Here is a 16845-nt window from a genome sequence, read left to right as displayed (position 1 = left end):
CAGGACCGGTCAGGATCCGGTCAAAGCTGCCGCTTGTCCGGACTGAGCTCGCTGTGGCGGACACGGAGCTGCGGACTGCGCTGCCGCGTCTGCTGGTGCGTTCACTGCCGTCACTGTACAGCCTCCTCCTCCTCCTCCTCCTCCTCCTCTGTAAGGAGATTTTCCTCCACCTGGTCCCGCGTCATCAGCCAAACACCAGCTGGAGCTCCTGGCCTCGGAACTGGACCGACCTCCTCTGGAACAGGAGCGTATGGAGCTGATACAAAACTGATACACTTTGTAATAAGAGACAATAATGAGAATATGTGAGATTTAAAGTCAAAATTATGAAATTATGGCAATTAACCAAGCTGAAATAACAGTGAAAAACATTTTGATTTGGGATCTCATCTAGACTTGACTAGGCACAAAAATGTCTGATATTAAATAAATAACTACTATGAAATAAATAATCATATTATGGAGTTAAATATTTAATCGATCTGAGAGTAATCAATTATCTAAGCCAGACTTATTACTCTGAACTTTTCTTCATCCTTGTTGTCAAGGTTTTCTGTAACTCATTAGAAGCTGATAAAAGCTTGTGAGTCTTCGTTCTGCTGATCCTCCTCAGCTTTTTGGCCCTGCTGTCCTGTTGTAGTTGATGTTTGTGAGAACCTGAAGGCAAGTAATTCACTTTACTTCTTAATGAGTCGGTATGTGAAAGCTGCAGAACAGCCAAACAGACTAACTTTGGTGAGGTTGTTTTCCGAGCTGCAGTTTTCAAGGTCCAGATGGGCTCAGATAGAAACAATCGGCCGGTCACATGACCCCAAATGGCTGTCCTACATAATGTTTCAGACCTTTAAAGAGTCGAGAAACTCCTTCTGACTTCTAATGGGACAGCAGCTCAGATAAAAGTGTTTCAGGATGAATCCTGAAAGGCTGCAGTGGCTTTTAGGAAAACCTGGATCCTCCAGCAGCCAAACGCGGCGTGTGAAAGAGCAGTCACCTCAGATCAGTCTCAGCTTTGCCCCCACGGAGGCCAAAATAATCAGATTACTCTCCAGAGCAGCTTGTTTCGGTTGGAGCCGCGAGGCGTCGACTCTGCGTCACAGTTGGTTTACTGTCTCCTCGCTGATGTTTAACCAACGAGAGGAGCATGACTGCTCAGTAACCCGGAGCCAACAGGCATGACTCAAATTAGCTGGAGTGCATCCTTCCCTGAATGATTCATCAAACAGATCCGGATCCCAGGACACATGCAGGCTGATGTGAAGGAGGGAGGCGCAGCAGGGTGTGTTTAAAAAGCATTTTTCTACCAGCTGAAACAGGAACATGTTTCATGCAGCTTCATATCAAAGCACTCGTGGTTGGACTCTGCACCGAGACCACAGGCGGACGACAGACTTTGGCCTCACACAGCAAAGAAGGACAGATTAACTGAAATATGCAGGCTGGACCGAGAGAAACACCTCAGAGCAGGACTCGGCCTCCAGGCAGGAAACCTAAAGTTCCCCAAGTCAGATTGTTTCAGTTTTTCAGAGCTGCACAACACGTCATGACTGTGCGAGTGTGGGTCTGAATCACATTTTTCTTCAGAACATTATTGAAAATATGTCAGTGAGTGCAGGAGCAGATCGTAACGCAGCCAAACTGAGTGGCTCATTTCAGCTCTTTCTAAGTTTGGTATTCAAAATAAGTTTTCATGTCTCAGAACACAAAACACTGGACCATCCAAAGGGAAGGCGTGAGATGAGACTCTGTGAATCAGTCCACAGATGAAGGTCGATGTTTAAAGGGGAAACGGCGGCGCGGCGCAGCGCAGCACTTTGTGATTGTGCACTGTGAAATGGGTCGGTGGTGATGTCACAGTCACTATGCAGCAGATTTAATCTAATCCCCTTCCACACAGATTAGGAGGAGAAAATCACTCGAAGGCCTTTTGTCTAAATTACACACCATGTGAGTGTTGCTTTAACCTTCACCTCCACTGATGGACTCCATCTTTCACCAACATGCTGCAACGCCTCACTCTGACTTCCACAAAGCCCTCTGGTCATCAAGCCGTTGTTACAGCGGACGGTCTGAAGCCCCGTGGGGGGCTGCGGCAGACCGGCGTTAACGAGTTACTCCACAGGATTATTCAGTCCTGAGTCCTGACACAGACTCAAACGTGAGTCCAGCAAACCAGGAGAACTTAAAATGTGGAATTAAAACCTCACGGAGAAGCCACATCCACCAGCTGAGATCTGCAGGCTGGGATGGGCACCTTTAGTCGACAAGTCGCTCTGCGCGTGTGCATGTGTGTGTTTGTGTGTGTGTGTGTGTGTGTGTGTGTGCATGTGTGTGTTTGTGTGTGTGTGTGTGTGTGTGTGTGCGTGTGCGTGTGTGGACTCATTCTGTCATGTCTCCTGTTTGTCACTCTGCAATTAAACTTCTACCTTGTTCAGTGTGAATTATGCATTTTCCCCACGCGCTTCCACAACCATCTGTTTGACACCAGAGACTGACACACACACACACACACACACACACGTCGTTCACTTATCACATGTTATTAAACTGTTCCTGTATGAGCCGAGGCAGCCGACGATTTCCGACACAATAAACCATTTTATTCAGTCTTGGAGCTTTTGCATTTTTAACACTTTCCAGCACACTCACAGCAGAGCAGGAAGTGCTCGGACGTTTTCACCTCAGTACTAAACTACCTGCATCATGTACACTAAGAGAGCAGCAGAAGTAAAAGTACTCATTTTGCAGTTCAGAATGATAGATGTGACAGTACTGGATTACTGAACTGTTGATGATGCGTTTGTGGCTTTAATGTTTAATGTTGCTGGTGGACATCATTTGGACATGTTTTATAAATATCACTCTATTTTATGAATGTATTTGCTGACTCCATGGATGTGGAGAAAGAAGAGACACACTGTGTGTCTGTGAAGAGCTGCAGTGAAGTGCCTCCACACTGTGTGCACTTGTTGCTACACCTGCTCTGCCTGCTGGGGGGCAGCAACACACCACCAGTGCTGCTGCTGCTGCTTGAGCTCATCGTCTCTGCTTTGTGGGTTTGTACTTTTAAAGTGTTTAAACTTCATGAGTCAAACGGGCCTTCAGATGTGGCTGCGCTGAGGAGCGTTAAAACACACACACACACACGTCCTCACAGCGACAGACTGTCGGTTGTGGATCACAGACATCTAACGCACTCAGCTGTACTCAAACGCAGCCTGGCAGTCATTCTGTGGTTCGCTCATCGCAGATTTTAATGCTCTCCATTTTAACCTCAATTGTAGTGTTTGGCTGAAGTGAAGTGTAATCCCTCCGCAGCGATCTAATCGACTTTAATCCACGGAGAAAGCTGGATTGTGCTGAAAGTGTCAGTGCTGCAGAACCTTCTTCAGCCCTGATCGCACTGCCTCTGTCTCCTGTGGGAGGGCTGCGCACCTGACTGAACCTTGACTGGTCTCAGCACCCAGAGACCCGCTCTGGATTATGAGGAACCACCTAGAGATCCTCCAAAAGCTCAAGGGCCTCCTCAAGCGCTCCTGGAATCACATCTGGGATGTCTCATGATGGCCTCTTAAGGCGCCCTGAAAGCGCCCCTGCGACCACTCAAACCTTCCAGGGTCTTTTTGTTAGCAGCAGAGGTGGACTTCAGAGCGGCTCATGAGACATAAATTCATTTACAGCAGTAAATGAGACGCAGCGGCGCGTCTGCTCGAAGCTCATTTCATTCCACGGACATGAGTGGAGCTTTCAGAGCTCCACTCATGTCCGTCCCATTGTGGCGAGGACATCAGATGCTGCTCATCTAACGAGAAGAAACCACATTTAGATGTTGGTTCATGTGTTGTTCTCCATTCTGCAGCTAAGCTCAAAACAGGAAGCATGTGGCAATTATTCTTCTGTTATACTTTACGTTTAGAAATCTGCTACTTCCTCTGCCCACGACTCACCGTGTCACCATCGAGTATCAGGTTCCTCATAAACTGTCACCTGCACCTGAGTGTCGACACGTCGCCTTTGATAGCTTCTTACTGATATGTAAGTTCACCAGCAGCACAGCAACGGTTTTATCCACCTCACATGGGAGATTCTCAGGATGCATTTCTGCCCACCAATCAGAACTGAGCCACAGATACTCACATGTGAACACACTGCATGTGAAAAGGCTTCAGAGTGCAGCAGAGTGAAAGGATTTTGAACATATAATGCAGTATTCATGGGACAGGAGTACTCTGTTGCCTCATAAAAAGTAGCAGTACCACAGGGGAGAAATACTCCGTTAGTCCTACACAGTACTCTCAGTGTGTAACACTAAACAGGGTGACGAGGGTTTCTGTTGGCCGAAAATCCACAGGTGATTTCCATGAGTCCCCGACTTTGTCAAAGCTTCACCGGACGAAAGAGTAAAGTAATCAGTTACTTGTTTGTGCTTATTTTCTTTTTCAGTCTCCAGCGTGATGATCTGCTGCTTTTCTCCTTTTCTTATCACTTTGACCTGAATATCTCTGCTGTTTTGACTGTTAGCGGGACAAAACAGGACACCTGAAGACGTCCTAACTGAAAACATTCACCCAGTTACTTCTTTGACTTCTGGCCAGCTTTTTCATATCTGATGGCGTGCGTCCAAGACAAACAGCAGGAGTGGGGTTAGACTTGGACGCGATAAGGTAGCGATCAGACAGGAACGAGCGGCTGACCGGACGGCTGAACTTCCTTCTGAAAAAACGCGGGGTCACTTCCTTATTTGCTGCTCCTGTTAAAGGCTGTGGATGAGCGCGCTGCACACTTCACTCTCCTCCTTCACTGTCTGCTGCCTCTTCCTCCTCCTGCCATCACATCAACACACTCCTGCTCACACACACACCTTCGCAGCAGCACTTTCCACCATGGGGAACTTTGCCGCCAATGAGGGTCTCTCCATCTTCGTCATTGTGAGTACATCTGTGTGCGATTCCTCTCATTTCTGCCAGGTTAAATCAGCTTGTTGGAGTGCATTTAATTTTAGATCATTACAAACAGTCAAGACGAGGTTCTTGTGCAACTACACTGAAAGCTCTTCTCTTCTCTGTTCCTTTTTCTTGTGAGTTACTGGATAGTTTTAGTCATTTTAGAGGTGATTCAAAGCAAACAGCTGGCAGACGTCACAGGTCGTCAGAGTTTTGATCTAAAGAACCTTTTTCTTCACTGAAGATCTGCATGCACCTTTTAAAGACCCGCTGCGTGTCACTTCACGTTGTTAAAACTGAGCTTCAGGTCTTAGACACGTTTATTTTGTCATCAGCGCTGAAACTCAGCCTGATGTGTGAAGATCACAGTGGACTTGATTAGAACTGTTCCTGAATCAGCTGTGTGTTTCAGCTGGTGTGGCTGGGGATCAACGCGTTCCTCTTCGTCCACTTCTACATGCGCTTCCTGGTGGACAGGTGGTTTTACACCAGAGTCCTGCTCGGGGTGAGTTTCACACACTCAGTCTTACTCATTCATTTCACAAAAATACTCACAACAAATCCCAAACGTTGACTAATTTGGAGACTTCAGAGTGGAAGGAAAAGTCCCTGTAATTAACGATGAATCAAACAACTTATGAAAGTTGTAGGAAAATGTGAAATGAGTCATTTTGTGAAAACAGGACGCAGTCTTTTTTCAGTTCCTGTTAAAGACCGAGAAGTCTTCAACATGAACATCAAAGTGCTTCAATAACGCACACTGCAGCCCACCCACTCTTCTTCTTCCTCCTCCTCCTCTCCTCCTCCAGCCTGTGCACACTGAACATCTGGTGATTTTTACAGTCGTCTGAGATATCAAATGTCATCTAAATGAACTTTAGGCTGTAGGTCAGACAAATGAAGTGATATGAAGACGGAGCCGTGGGAAATTAGCTGCTATTTCTATTATTTTAGGACATTTTTGAGTCAGAAAAAGATGGTGAAATCACCCATTTCACCAGGTTCGTGGAGGTTTAGCCTGATGGTAAACACAGCAACACAGTTTCTTTAAAAACACCTGCAACAAATTACTGGACACGACCTGAGGCATAAGGAGCCCGTCTGAGGAAATGTGGATGTGGCGAGTTCAGATCCACATGGTCCGACAGCCACTGAGGACTGCTGGACCTGAGTGTCATTCACACGTCCTGTCAGCCTCCCAAAGCAAATCTTCTAAAGTTTCTCTTTAAGCTGTCTGTGTGGTGCTTTTCCACCAAAAGCACGAGGAGTTGGACTGTGCGAGCTGAGTAACTCGTCTCAGGACACAAACTCAGCGTAAATGTTGGGTTTCACGGCGCTGAACTGCTGCTGGTGCAGACTGTGCAGCCATTTTGGCTCCACTTTGTTGATGCAGGTTATTTTCACCCACAGGGAGACGTCTAACAGTCAGAAATTAACAGGATGTCCAACTTGTAATCGCCACACCCAGACTGCGGCTTTCTTTCTTTCGTTTTAATAATTTATTTTATGATATCGTTCAAAGCGCAAACAACACACTAAATCAAAACCGCAGGTTAGTAGGTCGAACAAACAAACAGCAGATAACAGGGAAGAAAAACATGTTATCAGTTGACACATATCTACTGGGAAACTGAAAATAAAAAAGCTGTGGAGTGAGTCATTTTGCCACAGCGACAAATCGCTAAACAGCAGACTCCAACACGTCCACACCTGCACTCACAACACACCCGAGTGGCGAGGGGAAGCGGGTCTGACGGGGGGGTTAAAGTTGGCTCTGTGGTCACAGCTGGCTTCATGAGCCAACGAGCTGCAGTCAAAGGCACAAGAGCAGAAGTGAAACACGGACGCCCTCGCAATCCACCGGCGCACCTTCTTATCTGCTGTCTACTATATTTAAACCATCAGCTCGAGTGTAAGAGCGATGCGCAGCAAAGTTGTTTCAAAGTCAGCCATTTTGAGTCTGACCATCTGCAAGAAGGACGCTTTCTGGTTCGGTTTTTCACCCGCACATCCATCGGATTCAGACATCATTTACATTGAAATGCAGAAGTCCAGTTTCACATCTACTTCTGTCAGAGCACAACTTCACCCACCACCTCACCCACCCTTACAGCGTGCAGCTTAACAAATTAAAGTCAATTTTAAAAGTTCAATTAAAAATTTCCCACACGCAAACGAAAAGACAAATGAAGAACAGAAACGAGCAAAGTCTTCCCTGCTTGTTTTAGTTCTTCTTTGCTGTTCGAGTGAGTTTGTGTCGAGGATGAACAGATGGTACGTGACGTTTCGCTGAACCCTTCCTGTTGACCCCCTCAGCACGCTCTGTCCTGGGCCCGAGCTCCCGCCGCCTGCCTCAACTTCAACTGCATGCTCATCCTGCTGCCGGTGTGCCGAAACCTGCTGTCCTTCCTGCGTGGCTCCATCCAGGTACCTTCACCAATATTCACCAATCACCAGTGACTTTGTTTCTGCAAATATTGGAGGACTGAATTTATCTGCAGACATTTTTGTGCTTATGAGGTTTTCTTCTGCTTTCACTCCTAATTGCTCCTTAACTTAACCTTTCAGTGTGTGTGTTTCTTGTTTTCCTTCAGTGCTGCAGCCGCACAGCAGCTCGTCAGCTCGACCGAAACCTCACTTTCCACAAGCTGGTGGCCTACATGATCGCCTTCCACACAGGTTTGAGCTTGGCGACGTTTTTCTTTCCTTTGGTCGTCCATTTGGAAAGTGAAAGACACTCTGACACAAATGTCTCTGCTCTGTCACCTTCTCGCAGCCGTGCACATCATTGCACACTTGTTCAACTTTGAGTTTTTCATGGACGCCCAGCTTAACCGCAACAGCAGCTACCTGCCCTTCGTCCTGTCTGAAATCGGCACCGGGGACAACGCCTCCTTCCTGAACCCCATCAGGACAAACGAGACGGTCAGTCGCCGCTGGTTTTTCTTTCAGTCGTGTTGCTAAAATCCGAGAATTTCCCTCTTCTCAATTGCAAAATGTGGTTTTGATGAGAAAAAAATCGACATTACTTCATCTGACAAACTTCCTCTTTGGAGGTATTTGTCCTCACTTGTTTGAGAAACTTCCTCTTACAGTTGCAGATTCAGTTTTCTTCAAAAGCCGCAACATAACACCACAAACATAAATACAGAGGATCTCCAGGTCACTTACTCATACGAAGTCCAATATGAAACAAGAGAACATCCTTGTGTTTCACATCCTTGTGAGGTTCAGTCCATCCTTCTGCATCCCTTCAGTGAAGGCCCATCATTTCTTTCCGTTTCAGCTCATGTGAGTTTAGTTCAGTCAGTCTTTAACTTCAACTGACACTTAAGTCTTCTTCCACTTTAGAAAGTTACAAACCATAAAATTGCATTTCGACTGCCGCTTCGGCTCCTTTCAGTTCAATCATTCAAAAGCCGGATTTCAGCAGGAAGCACATAATTTTTCTTCAAACCAAACTTTGTTGAATAAAAGAGCTCCGAAAGCTGGAAAGCCTCGCTGACATTCACTTCAGCCAGTCTGCTTTCCGGCATCCAAACAAACCTCAGCTTCAAGCTGCTTTTTCCTGCTTTCACCTCACATCACAAGCAGCCCTGACTGCGTGTCTCAAGAGGAACTACGGCAAAACAGAGGGAAGTCGATAGATTTGACCTACTGCAATGACTCAAGTGGGACCAAGTGAGGAACTGCTGGAGGTGTCGACCCTGTGACCACGACCCACGCCGTGACGAATCAGCGAATCAGTCAGTGAGTGTAACTCTGTGAGTGTGTTTCCATGCAGAACCCCACCATCGTCATGTTCACCACCATCGCCGGGCTGACGGGCGTGGTCATCACGCTGGCCCTCATCCTCATCATCACCTCATCCATGGAGGTCATCCGCAGGTCCTACTTCGAGGTGTTCTGGTACATCCACCATCTCTTCATCATCTTCTTCATCGGGCTCGTGTTCCACGGCTACGGGTGAGGAGGCACGAAAGGCACACCGCTCGTTCCGCCATACAAACTGATAAACACGTTTCTTCTGCACATTCTTCTTTCATGAAGTTTGCATCTAAGCACAACATACTGAAGTAGTTCCACAGCAGGAGCCGGTACTGATGTGTGAGTGTTACTGTAACATGCTCTTCATTAAATACTGCTGTGTGGTTTGCTGGCGGCAGGCGGATTGTGCGAGGACAGACGAATCACAGTCTGGAGACAAACGATCCTCACGTTTGTGCCGACCAGTTTGAAGACTGGGGAAAAAACGGCTCCAACTGTGCTGTGCCGGAGTTCGCTGGAAACCCACCGGGGGTGAGCTGTTGAGAACCTTCCATTTATTGCAGCACATTCACCTCACCTGATGTTCTTATGTCGTAATACGCGTCGCATCTCTTTCCTTTTCTTCAGACATGGAAGTGGGTGCTGGGCCCCATGATCCTCTACGTGTGCGAGAGGCTCATCCGCATCTATCGATCCCACCAGAAGGTGGTCATCACCAAGGTGAGCATGTGCCGAGACGGAAGAGCTTTAAACAGTTGTCACCTGAAACCAAAATCTGTGTCGGGTTTTCCAGCACAGCCTCGCAGCTCTGTCGCTATTTCTTATTATCCGCTCGAGCAACTTCGAGTGCAAAACCGAGGACGGGGCGACAGCGCACGGTTTATTTAAAAGGTCTTTAAGTCAGCGGTTATGAGACATCCTGACACACAGCGTTACCTGTAATGACCCCGTTCGTGTCCCTCAGGTGGTGATGCACCCCTCCAAAACTCTGGAGCTGCAGATGAAGAGGAAAGGCTTCCACATGGAGGTGGGTCAGTACGTCTTCATCCAGTGTCCGTCCATTTCCAGGCTGGAGTGGCACCCCTTCACGCTGACCTCCGCCCCCGAGGAGGACTTCTTCACCGCCCACATCCGCATCGTTGGGGACTGGACCCAGGCGCTGTACGAGGCCTGCGGAGGAGACAAAGCTGAGCCTCAGGAGGCCTGGAAACTGCCCAAGTATGATAGCAGGGGAAGAGGCTGATGAAAGAGGAAAATTGCTTGTGATTATGTTTGATTGCAGGGTCTCCATTAAAACACCTGGCAGCGGGGGTCACATTTACCCCTGAATCATTTATTGTATGTGCAATTTTAGCCCTTTCAGGAGCAGATGGACAGCCAGACAAACGGGTGAAATTACACAACGTTATTCATGTTCCACAGGGGTCCTGCTGAGCAATCGGGAAAGTTTTTCTCTTCTGTTCAGATCTGACAATGAAAAGAGCAAAGCCTCTTTGTCAGAGCTGCTGCCTCTGAAGAAATCACCTCCGGGGTTGCACTTTCACAGGAATTACTGAACATGTGATTGGAAAATAACACACATCAAGGGCTGTGGGAGATCACAGGAAGTAGACTTAGAAAAGATGTGTCACACACTTCACATGCATTTCCTTACATCATGATGACATTTCAGGCAGACATAATCATCATCTGCCACCACAAGGGTGGAAACAAACAGCCAATCAAACCTGGAGCCAATCAAAACAAATCAGTTTCATAACTCCTGTAAAGATTTTTGATTTAAGCATCGTCCAAAATGTTAAAAATGCTTTCATTCTGAACCGAGTGAACGCGAACAGGACTTTACCCCTCTCTGTCCGTCTCTGTCACCAGGCTGGCCATCGACGGCCCGTTTGGGACAGCCAGCGAGGACGTGTTTCGTTACGAGGTGGTGATGCTGGTGGGCGCCGGAATCGGTGTGACTCCTTTTGCCTCCATCCTCAAGTCAGTGTGGTACAAACGCATCCAGAACAACCAGGAGGTCTTCACCAAGAAGGTGAGGGAGGAAGCTCTTCTCCATCTGCTGAGGAAGAACCAGACACAAGACCTCATTCCTGAGCCTGCTTGAAAAAACTAGTTTCACAAACAAGTGTTCAGTCAACATCTACTTGGTGCTTGTTTTGCTGTCATCATCTTTTTACTTCAAAAACTAAAAGAGTGTTTTGCTGTCAGATCTACTTCTACTGGCTGTGCCCGGAGACGCAGGCCTTTGAGTGGTTTGCAGACCTGCTGCAGTCTCTGGAGGGTCAGATGACGGAGAAGAACATGTCCGACTTCCTCAGCTACAACATCTACCTCACCCGCTGGAAGGAGAACGAGGTGAGACGGGACAGACTGAGCACACCTTCACTCCAGCACGGGACTTAAGTCTCGTGCTGGAGTGAAGGTGCTCGTGCCATTTTGACAACAGTTAACTCTGCAGCTTATGAAATCGGAGGAATTCAAAAACGCACGGCCTTTTCCTTTTTCAGGCAGCTCACTTCCGTGTCCACCACGAGGCGGAGAATGACCCCATCACAGGACTCAAACAGAAGACACTTTATGGGAAACCCAACTGGGACAACGAGTTCACTAACATTGCGTCAAAGCACCCGGGGTGAGGCCCCCCCCCCCACACACACACACACTTGACGTGCGAATGAAAGCCATGTGATGTGGCAGTCGGGTCACTGAGTGTTGCTGCTCTGAAAGCCGTTTCTCTTGTCTCTCGTCATCTTCACACATCATTTTGTGATTCAAACTAAAAGTTCCTTTGCGACATCTTTCTTGGACTGACTTTGGACCTTTTCAGCCTCCTTTTGTGTTTTTGTGTCCTGCAGAACTAAAGTGGGGGTTTTCCTGTGCGGTCCGCCTCAGCTGGGCGAGTCTCTGCAGAAACAGTGTCTGTCCCACTCAGAGGCCGACGTCAAGTTCATCTTCAACAAAGAGAACTTCTGAACAGTAGAAACACGAGGGAAGAAACGTCCCGAGGAGCAGCGAGGCCAAGAGACGAGCATCGGTTTCCCAGAACCGTCGGTCACGTGGACATTTCACACCACAGAAGTGTTTTTGAATGTAGTGGAAACAGTAACCGCTGGCAGCTCATCGCTGACCTTCTTCTCCTCTTTGCTTTTCACCACAGACTCTTTTTGCAATGATGCCCTTGTTGCTCAAAAAAGCGAGGAAATAACCCTGCTGTGTTTTCCACATTAGCTTGTTCTGCTTTTCTGTCACATCTCTAAGTGATTTCAAAAGTTTACTTCCTATTATTTTTAATTTCATTTTGTTTTCTACTTTTTTAATGTGGTTACAATATCTGAAAAGCATATCAAATTTTTAGGAAGCCAAAAAATGGGGAAATAAACTGCCAAAGAGCCCTCGGGAGAGGCGTTAAAGGCCTTAGTGTGCTGCAGTGCTGCAGTGCTGCAGTGCAGCTGTGGTCGGCGTTTGTGCGTCCACAGAAGGCCTCTGCACTCAGACATCCTGTCAAGGGATCCTGGATGAGGCTTTCAGGTGCATTTCCTGACTTTTCTCAGTTCAACTTTATTGTTCTTGTTCTTAGCTGCTCTGTCTGTTCTCCATTAAGCAGACTGGGAGCAACTGAAAAAATAAATTCTTTGTATTTGTACGCACGGAAATAATGAGATATGTTGTTTGTTTGTTGATAATGTTTGTTTGTCATTGGGTTTGGTTGGAAAAAATGAGGGAAACAGCACATTTATTACACACTCATTTTATTAACTGATTATGATGATTTGAATTCAGATCATCATAATCAATTGGTTAGTTGTTCTAGTTTGCAGGCCTGAGTGTCATCATTTCCTGAAAATGTAATAAAATGTGATAATGTGACCAATAATGTGAGACGTTTTGTGTTGACGTTTTGTGTTGACTTCAGCTGTAAAATAAATGCACAATTCGTCCATCCCAAATGCAGTGGAGTACAAGCAGACAGCAGCACAGAATCAAGCACAAGCAGCTCAAAACTGAACATCATCACTGATGAATGCATTTAAACTTATTGAACACAATAAGCAGAAGTGCAGCTGATCAATGATCAGTGGAATAAAAGAGCAGCTGTGGTTTTTGTTCCTGAAGATTAATCACCAAAATCTGACTTCTGTTCATAAAGCTCTTCATGTTTTATTTTCCTGCAGCTATCGACGCTGAATACAAAAATCTTCTTTTTGCTGCTGACATGATGCACAAAGTAAACATCACAAAACACCGAAGAGTGTGTTGTTTGCAGCTGCTGCACGCTATCAGGCGTCAGTGAGTGATAAATAAACGTGAATGTGGAACCATTAAAGCACTGCAGTGATATGAGAAAAATAAATACATGAAGAAGATGATGTTTACATGCACCTGAAGGTTGGAAACTAAAGAGAATACAGCTGTTTTCCACACAGCTGTGGATTCTGTGGCACTTGGTGGCCCCCTGCTGGTCACAGGAACACACTGCACTCCCCCTCTGATGATGATGGTGGTCAGTTGTGTGTGCGTCCTATACGACAGCCACAGCAAACACACTGACCACGCAGTACATGGTGCGGTTTTCCCACCTCACGGTGCAGCTTCCTGTGTTTGGAGAGACAGCGAACACATGAGTGAGAACAGAAAGAGATGAACAAACAGGAGGAAAAAATTCTTCTCTTGGCCTTTCAACACTGATATTTGAGATAATTTTCATTTCAAAGCGAGCTGCTCTCGTTAGAGGAAACTCCGCTTACCGTCCATGGCAGTGTCCCAGTAGCAGGAGTTTGCCGTGTGGAGGCCTGCTCCTGTTTTCTGCATCACGGCACACGTCACTGCACAGACAGGCAGGCACAATATGCACTTTATTCTTATATTTTAGAAAACGGAGATGATGACAACTTGTAATTCTGCGGTGCTGAAAAGGTACAATTCACAGGGGGTAACATACCGATGTATTTGTACGGTTTCCCCTGCTTGACGAGCTGCGTGAGGCAGCGCTCCACGATGCTGGCGGTCCACTTGTTCACCTGACTCTGGCTGTAGTCGTCACCAGCCACGACGCTCTCGATACACTGAGACAAACGCAGACAACAACTCAGTGTTCACAGTCATGTGGAAGCCAGCGGGCGCTGATCCACCCCGAGGAGACTGAAATAAAGATCACGCACTGAGCTGCACTACGTCAGCACAGAACAAACTGATTTTTATTCAGCTGCTTTCATAACACAAGATCTTGAATGTTTTGCAAAGACCTGAAAAGAACTATCAGAATCAGAATTCCTTTATTTATCCCTGAAGGGAAATCCTTGTAAAAAAACAGTGTAGTCCAGAGTAAAAGAAAGTAAAAAGAGTCACGAAAATATAATAAAAACTATCCACTATTTGTAGAAAACGAAATGTGCCTTTTCAAGGAGAACACTGACGAAATGACGTATTCAGAAACAGCTTTAGATCATTCAAAACTCTAAACAGATTGTTACACAAACTGCAGCACAACTCTGAGCCAGTAAAATAAAGACTATAAATTATAATTAACTATAATTATGTTTTTCAGTCACTGTCTGACTGGACGGAACAGGTTGATTGGGTCTGATAATGATTCTAACAAACCTAAAGGTGCTTAAAAGGGGGAATCAAAAGGACTTGGTGTTGAGGTGCTCATGTTACCTCTTTAACGATGCTGTCAGCTTCTTCAGAGTTGAAGGAGCCCTTGTAAACAACAGTAAAAGGAGTCAGTGCAAGTTATGCATGCAGTTTAAATACATTCTCATGCAGAAATACTCAGACGAACTGCAGTGAAGCCGCATGGCCATGAAATACACAGTAAAAGATTAAAACACATCCAATGTAACTCGTTTTACAGCATTAAGTTCCTACAGGGTCAGTATAACATCAGTCAGTGTCCCTCCTGACATCCTGACAACCACCACAAACAGCCCGTCTCGTTTCTCTGGGTCTAAATTACAGCTTCATGACCTCACAGGGAAGGATAACGTTAGGAGTGGCCGGCTACAGTGGCTAGCTGGCTAATTTCCAGCTTGACATTAAAAAATACGTCGACTCAAGGACACACCTCGTTTCCGTTGTGATATTCCTCCATTCCTGTCATCTACTGCTGGTCCAAAGTGGTCAGAGTCTTAATTTTGTTCAGTTTAAACGAAAAGAAAAGGCTCTCCAAGAGAAACAAGGAGCTGCGACGGACTTCCTGCGAGCTGTCAATAGTCAACGACGACTGAAGAAAGAGCGACCGCAAAGACGATTAACTGACTGCCGCCACCTGCTGGTGGCGACGCAGAACCGACTTTAAACGGTGCACGTTCGTAACGTTAATACAGCCAGAAAACGCGACAAGGACACAAATAAACAAATGACAGAAAGTATTTTGTGATGCTATGTCACAATGAAATGTCTAGACTCACCTCAGAGACAAGAACTGTGGCCATGTGTTCAAGTTTTACTTCTTGTACAGTGTGGAAAATATTTTTTTATTTGTACCTTTGCTTGCAGTTTTGTAACACATGAAACGATAAATGTAAGTCATAAAAATCAAACTTTAAAGGGTTTTCGACAGCTGGGAAAATTCAGCTTTAAATTTCTGAAGTGCAACCTCGAAACTGTACAAAAACAACGACTCACGATGAGCTTTTTATCAAAACACTTTACTGATATCACAAAAATCCAAATGGTACAAAAATGAACATGAGAGTCTGTGAAATGAGATTATCATGTCAGAATATAAAACTGATGCATCTCATTGAAATGCATACAAATCACATCAAAAGTGCAAATGTGCTCAAGGACCATGTCACAATAAATAAGATTATTTATGTCCTCACAGCTTAAAACACACACACACACACACACACACACATATCTCAAGGCTGCTGGAAATATGTGCCACACAACAAAAACTGCCCAGCAACATGATGATGGGGTGGTGCTGGTGGAGCTGAAGGTGGGACAGTGGCTCAAAGTCTAGTGGTTGATTTAAAACGTCTGAACATGTGCACAAGTTTGTGTTTGAGCTTCAGGTTGAATCTCTGCTGGGAGGACAAATGAAGACGCTGCCAACTGAAAAGGCAGAAAGGCTGTCTGCCTGTCTGTCTGTCTGTCTGTCTGTCCCTCCCTCTGCTGCCGCCTCACTGGTCGCTTCAGACCCACATGATGAGTGTATTTACACAAAAAGCCGGTCCAGCTGAGAGAAGCTGGACGCCGGAGAGCACAGTAAAAGGTTCCCTGTGGAGCTTTAGACCTGCAACGTGCCAGCAAAGGCAGAGAAGAAGAAGAAGAAGCTATTTTGGACTTAGAGACACGCGTTGGTGGCAGGCGTGAACGGGCTCGTGAACTGCTGAAAACTCCACAGGGCCCTCCGGCTGCTAATGAGCCTTTTCACGCTTTGGTCTGACTTGTCAAGAGACCCGAGGCCACCTGAGAGTTTTGTTCCTGGGATCACAGCACGGTGCAGGCTCCAGAGCGGGGCCCCCGGGCTCCAGAGGACAGACCTCTGTTTGTCCGTGGCTCGCCGATCCCGTCTCTCTGGACCGCCGCGTCCCCACTGACGACAGCCTCCCTGTCGCTGGTCTGTCTCGACTTGGACGAGGACAGCCGTCTGAAGAGAGAGAGCTGAGAGGAGGACGAGAAGTGAGCTGAAAGACCTTCATTTAATTAGCTTCCTGTTGGTTACATGTAAGGTCAGTTTGCTGCAGTTCTGGAAAAGTGATGTTCAAACTAAAACAAGTGATTTAAACTTTCTGAAAAACACCCGAACCCAAAGCCTGCATGAATGCTGTGCAGTGTTCAACCACTGTGTTGTCTCCGTCTCTTGTACCTTCTTGTTGGGTCCTGATTGGCTTGTGGAGCCGCCGCCTGCCGTGCCATTGGACGGATTGGCTCCGTCACCTGTCCTCTCTTCACCTGTCGTGTCGGGCAGCTCTGTGACTTCAGCTGTGGATTCTTCTTTCAGCTCTTCGGGCTTCTGGAAACATCAGATGTGAACATGTTGGTGTCGACAGCAACAGCAGGGACTGACAACATGAATGACTAAGTGGACTGACGGGACTCTGAGCGTCCTCTGTCGGCTTCTCCGCCGAGTCGTCCGCACTCGAGGACGGACTCTCGGCCTCTGCTGACGCGTCAATGTCCT

At 46.6% G+C, this 16845-nt stretch overlaps 2 protein-coding genes across 3 annotated transcripts; one reads left to right on the top strand and one right to left on the bottom strand.

Moving 5' to 3' along the window:
• The first annotated feature begins 4168 nt into the window (after positions 1-4168).
• Positions 4169-15573, top strand: LOC124055709 (cytochrome b-245 heavy chain). 2 transcript variants are annotated; one of them, XM_046382774.1, is made up of 13 exons: positions 4169-4925; positions 5353-5445; positions 7257-7367; positions 7535-7619; positions 7717-7865; positions 8725-8906; positions 9107-9239; positions 9336-9428; positions 9673-9926; positions 10581-10743; positions 10920-11066; positions 11219-11364; positions 15548-15573. In XM_046382774.1, exons 1-12 carry the CDS (start codon positions 4764-4766, stop codon positions 11345-11347), a joined length of 1701 nt encoding a protein of 566 aa, XP_046238730.1. In that variant the 5' UTR covers positions 4169-4763; the 3' UTR covers positions 11348-11364; positions 15548-15573. The 2 variants fall into 2 exon arrangements, with proteins under 2 accessions (XP_046238730.1, XP_046238729.1); XM_046382773.1 differs by lacking the exon at positions 15548-15573 and adding an exon at positions 11567-12585 and having other exon boundaries at positions 4173-4925; positions 11219-11343.
• LOC124055720 (dynein light chain Tctex-type 3-like) lies at positions 12845-14943 on the bottom strand. The gene is made up of 5 exons (XM_046382802.1): positions 14776-14943; positions 14370-14411; positions 13651-13774; positions 13457-13534; positions 12845-13304 (listed from the first exon to the last, which is right to left on the bottom strand). The coding sequence occupies exons 1-5, from the start codon at positions 14809-14811 to the stop codon at positions 13231-13233; spliced, it is 354 nt and encodes a 117-aa protein (XP_046238758.1). The 5' UTR covers positions 14812-14943; the 3' UTR covers positions 12845-13230.
• Positions 15574-16845: the final 1272 nt, after the last annotated feature.

Source organism: Scatophagus argus, chromosome 24 (genome assembly GCF_020382885.2).
Source record: "Scatophagus argus isolate fScaArg1 chromosome 24, fScaArg1.pri, whole genome shotgun sequence".
NCBI classification, from domain to species: Eukaryota; Metazoa; Chordata; class Actinopteri; family Scatophagidae; genus Scatophagus; species Scatophagus argus.
Note: the sequence above shows the minus strand (reverse complement) of the source record. Positions and strands in the feature narration are given on the sequence as shown.

Coding starts and splice junctions, on each gene's coding strand:
- LOC124055709 (XM_046382773.1), top strand. CDS start 4,764: ATGAGCGCGCTGCACACTTCACTCTCCTCCTTCACTGTCTGCTGCCTC. Junction 7,368..7,534: donor TCCTGCGTGGCTCCATCCAG/GTACCTTCACCA, acceptor GTTTTCCTTCAG/TGCTGCAGCCGCACAGCAGC. Junction 11,344..11,566: donor ATTGCGTCAAAGCACCCGGG/GTGAGGCCCCCC, acceptor TGTGTCCTGCAG/AACTAAAGTGGGGGTTTTCC.
- LOC124055720 (XM_046382802.1), bottom strand. CDS start 14,811: ATGACAGGAATGGAGGAATATCACAACGGAAACGAG. Junction 14,412..14,775: donor AATATCACAACGGAAACGAG/GTGTGTCCTTGA, acceptor GTTGTTTACAAG/GGCTCCTTCAACTCTGAAGA. Junction 13,535..13,650: donor GAAACCGTACAAATACATCG/GTATGTTACCCC, acceptor CTGTCTGTGCAG/TGACGTGTGCCGTGATGCAG.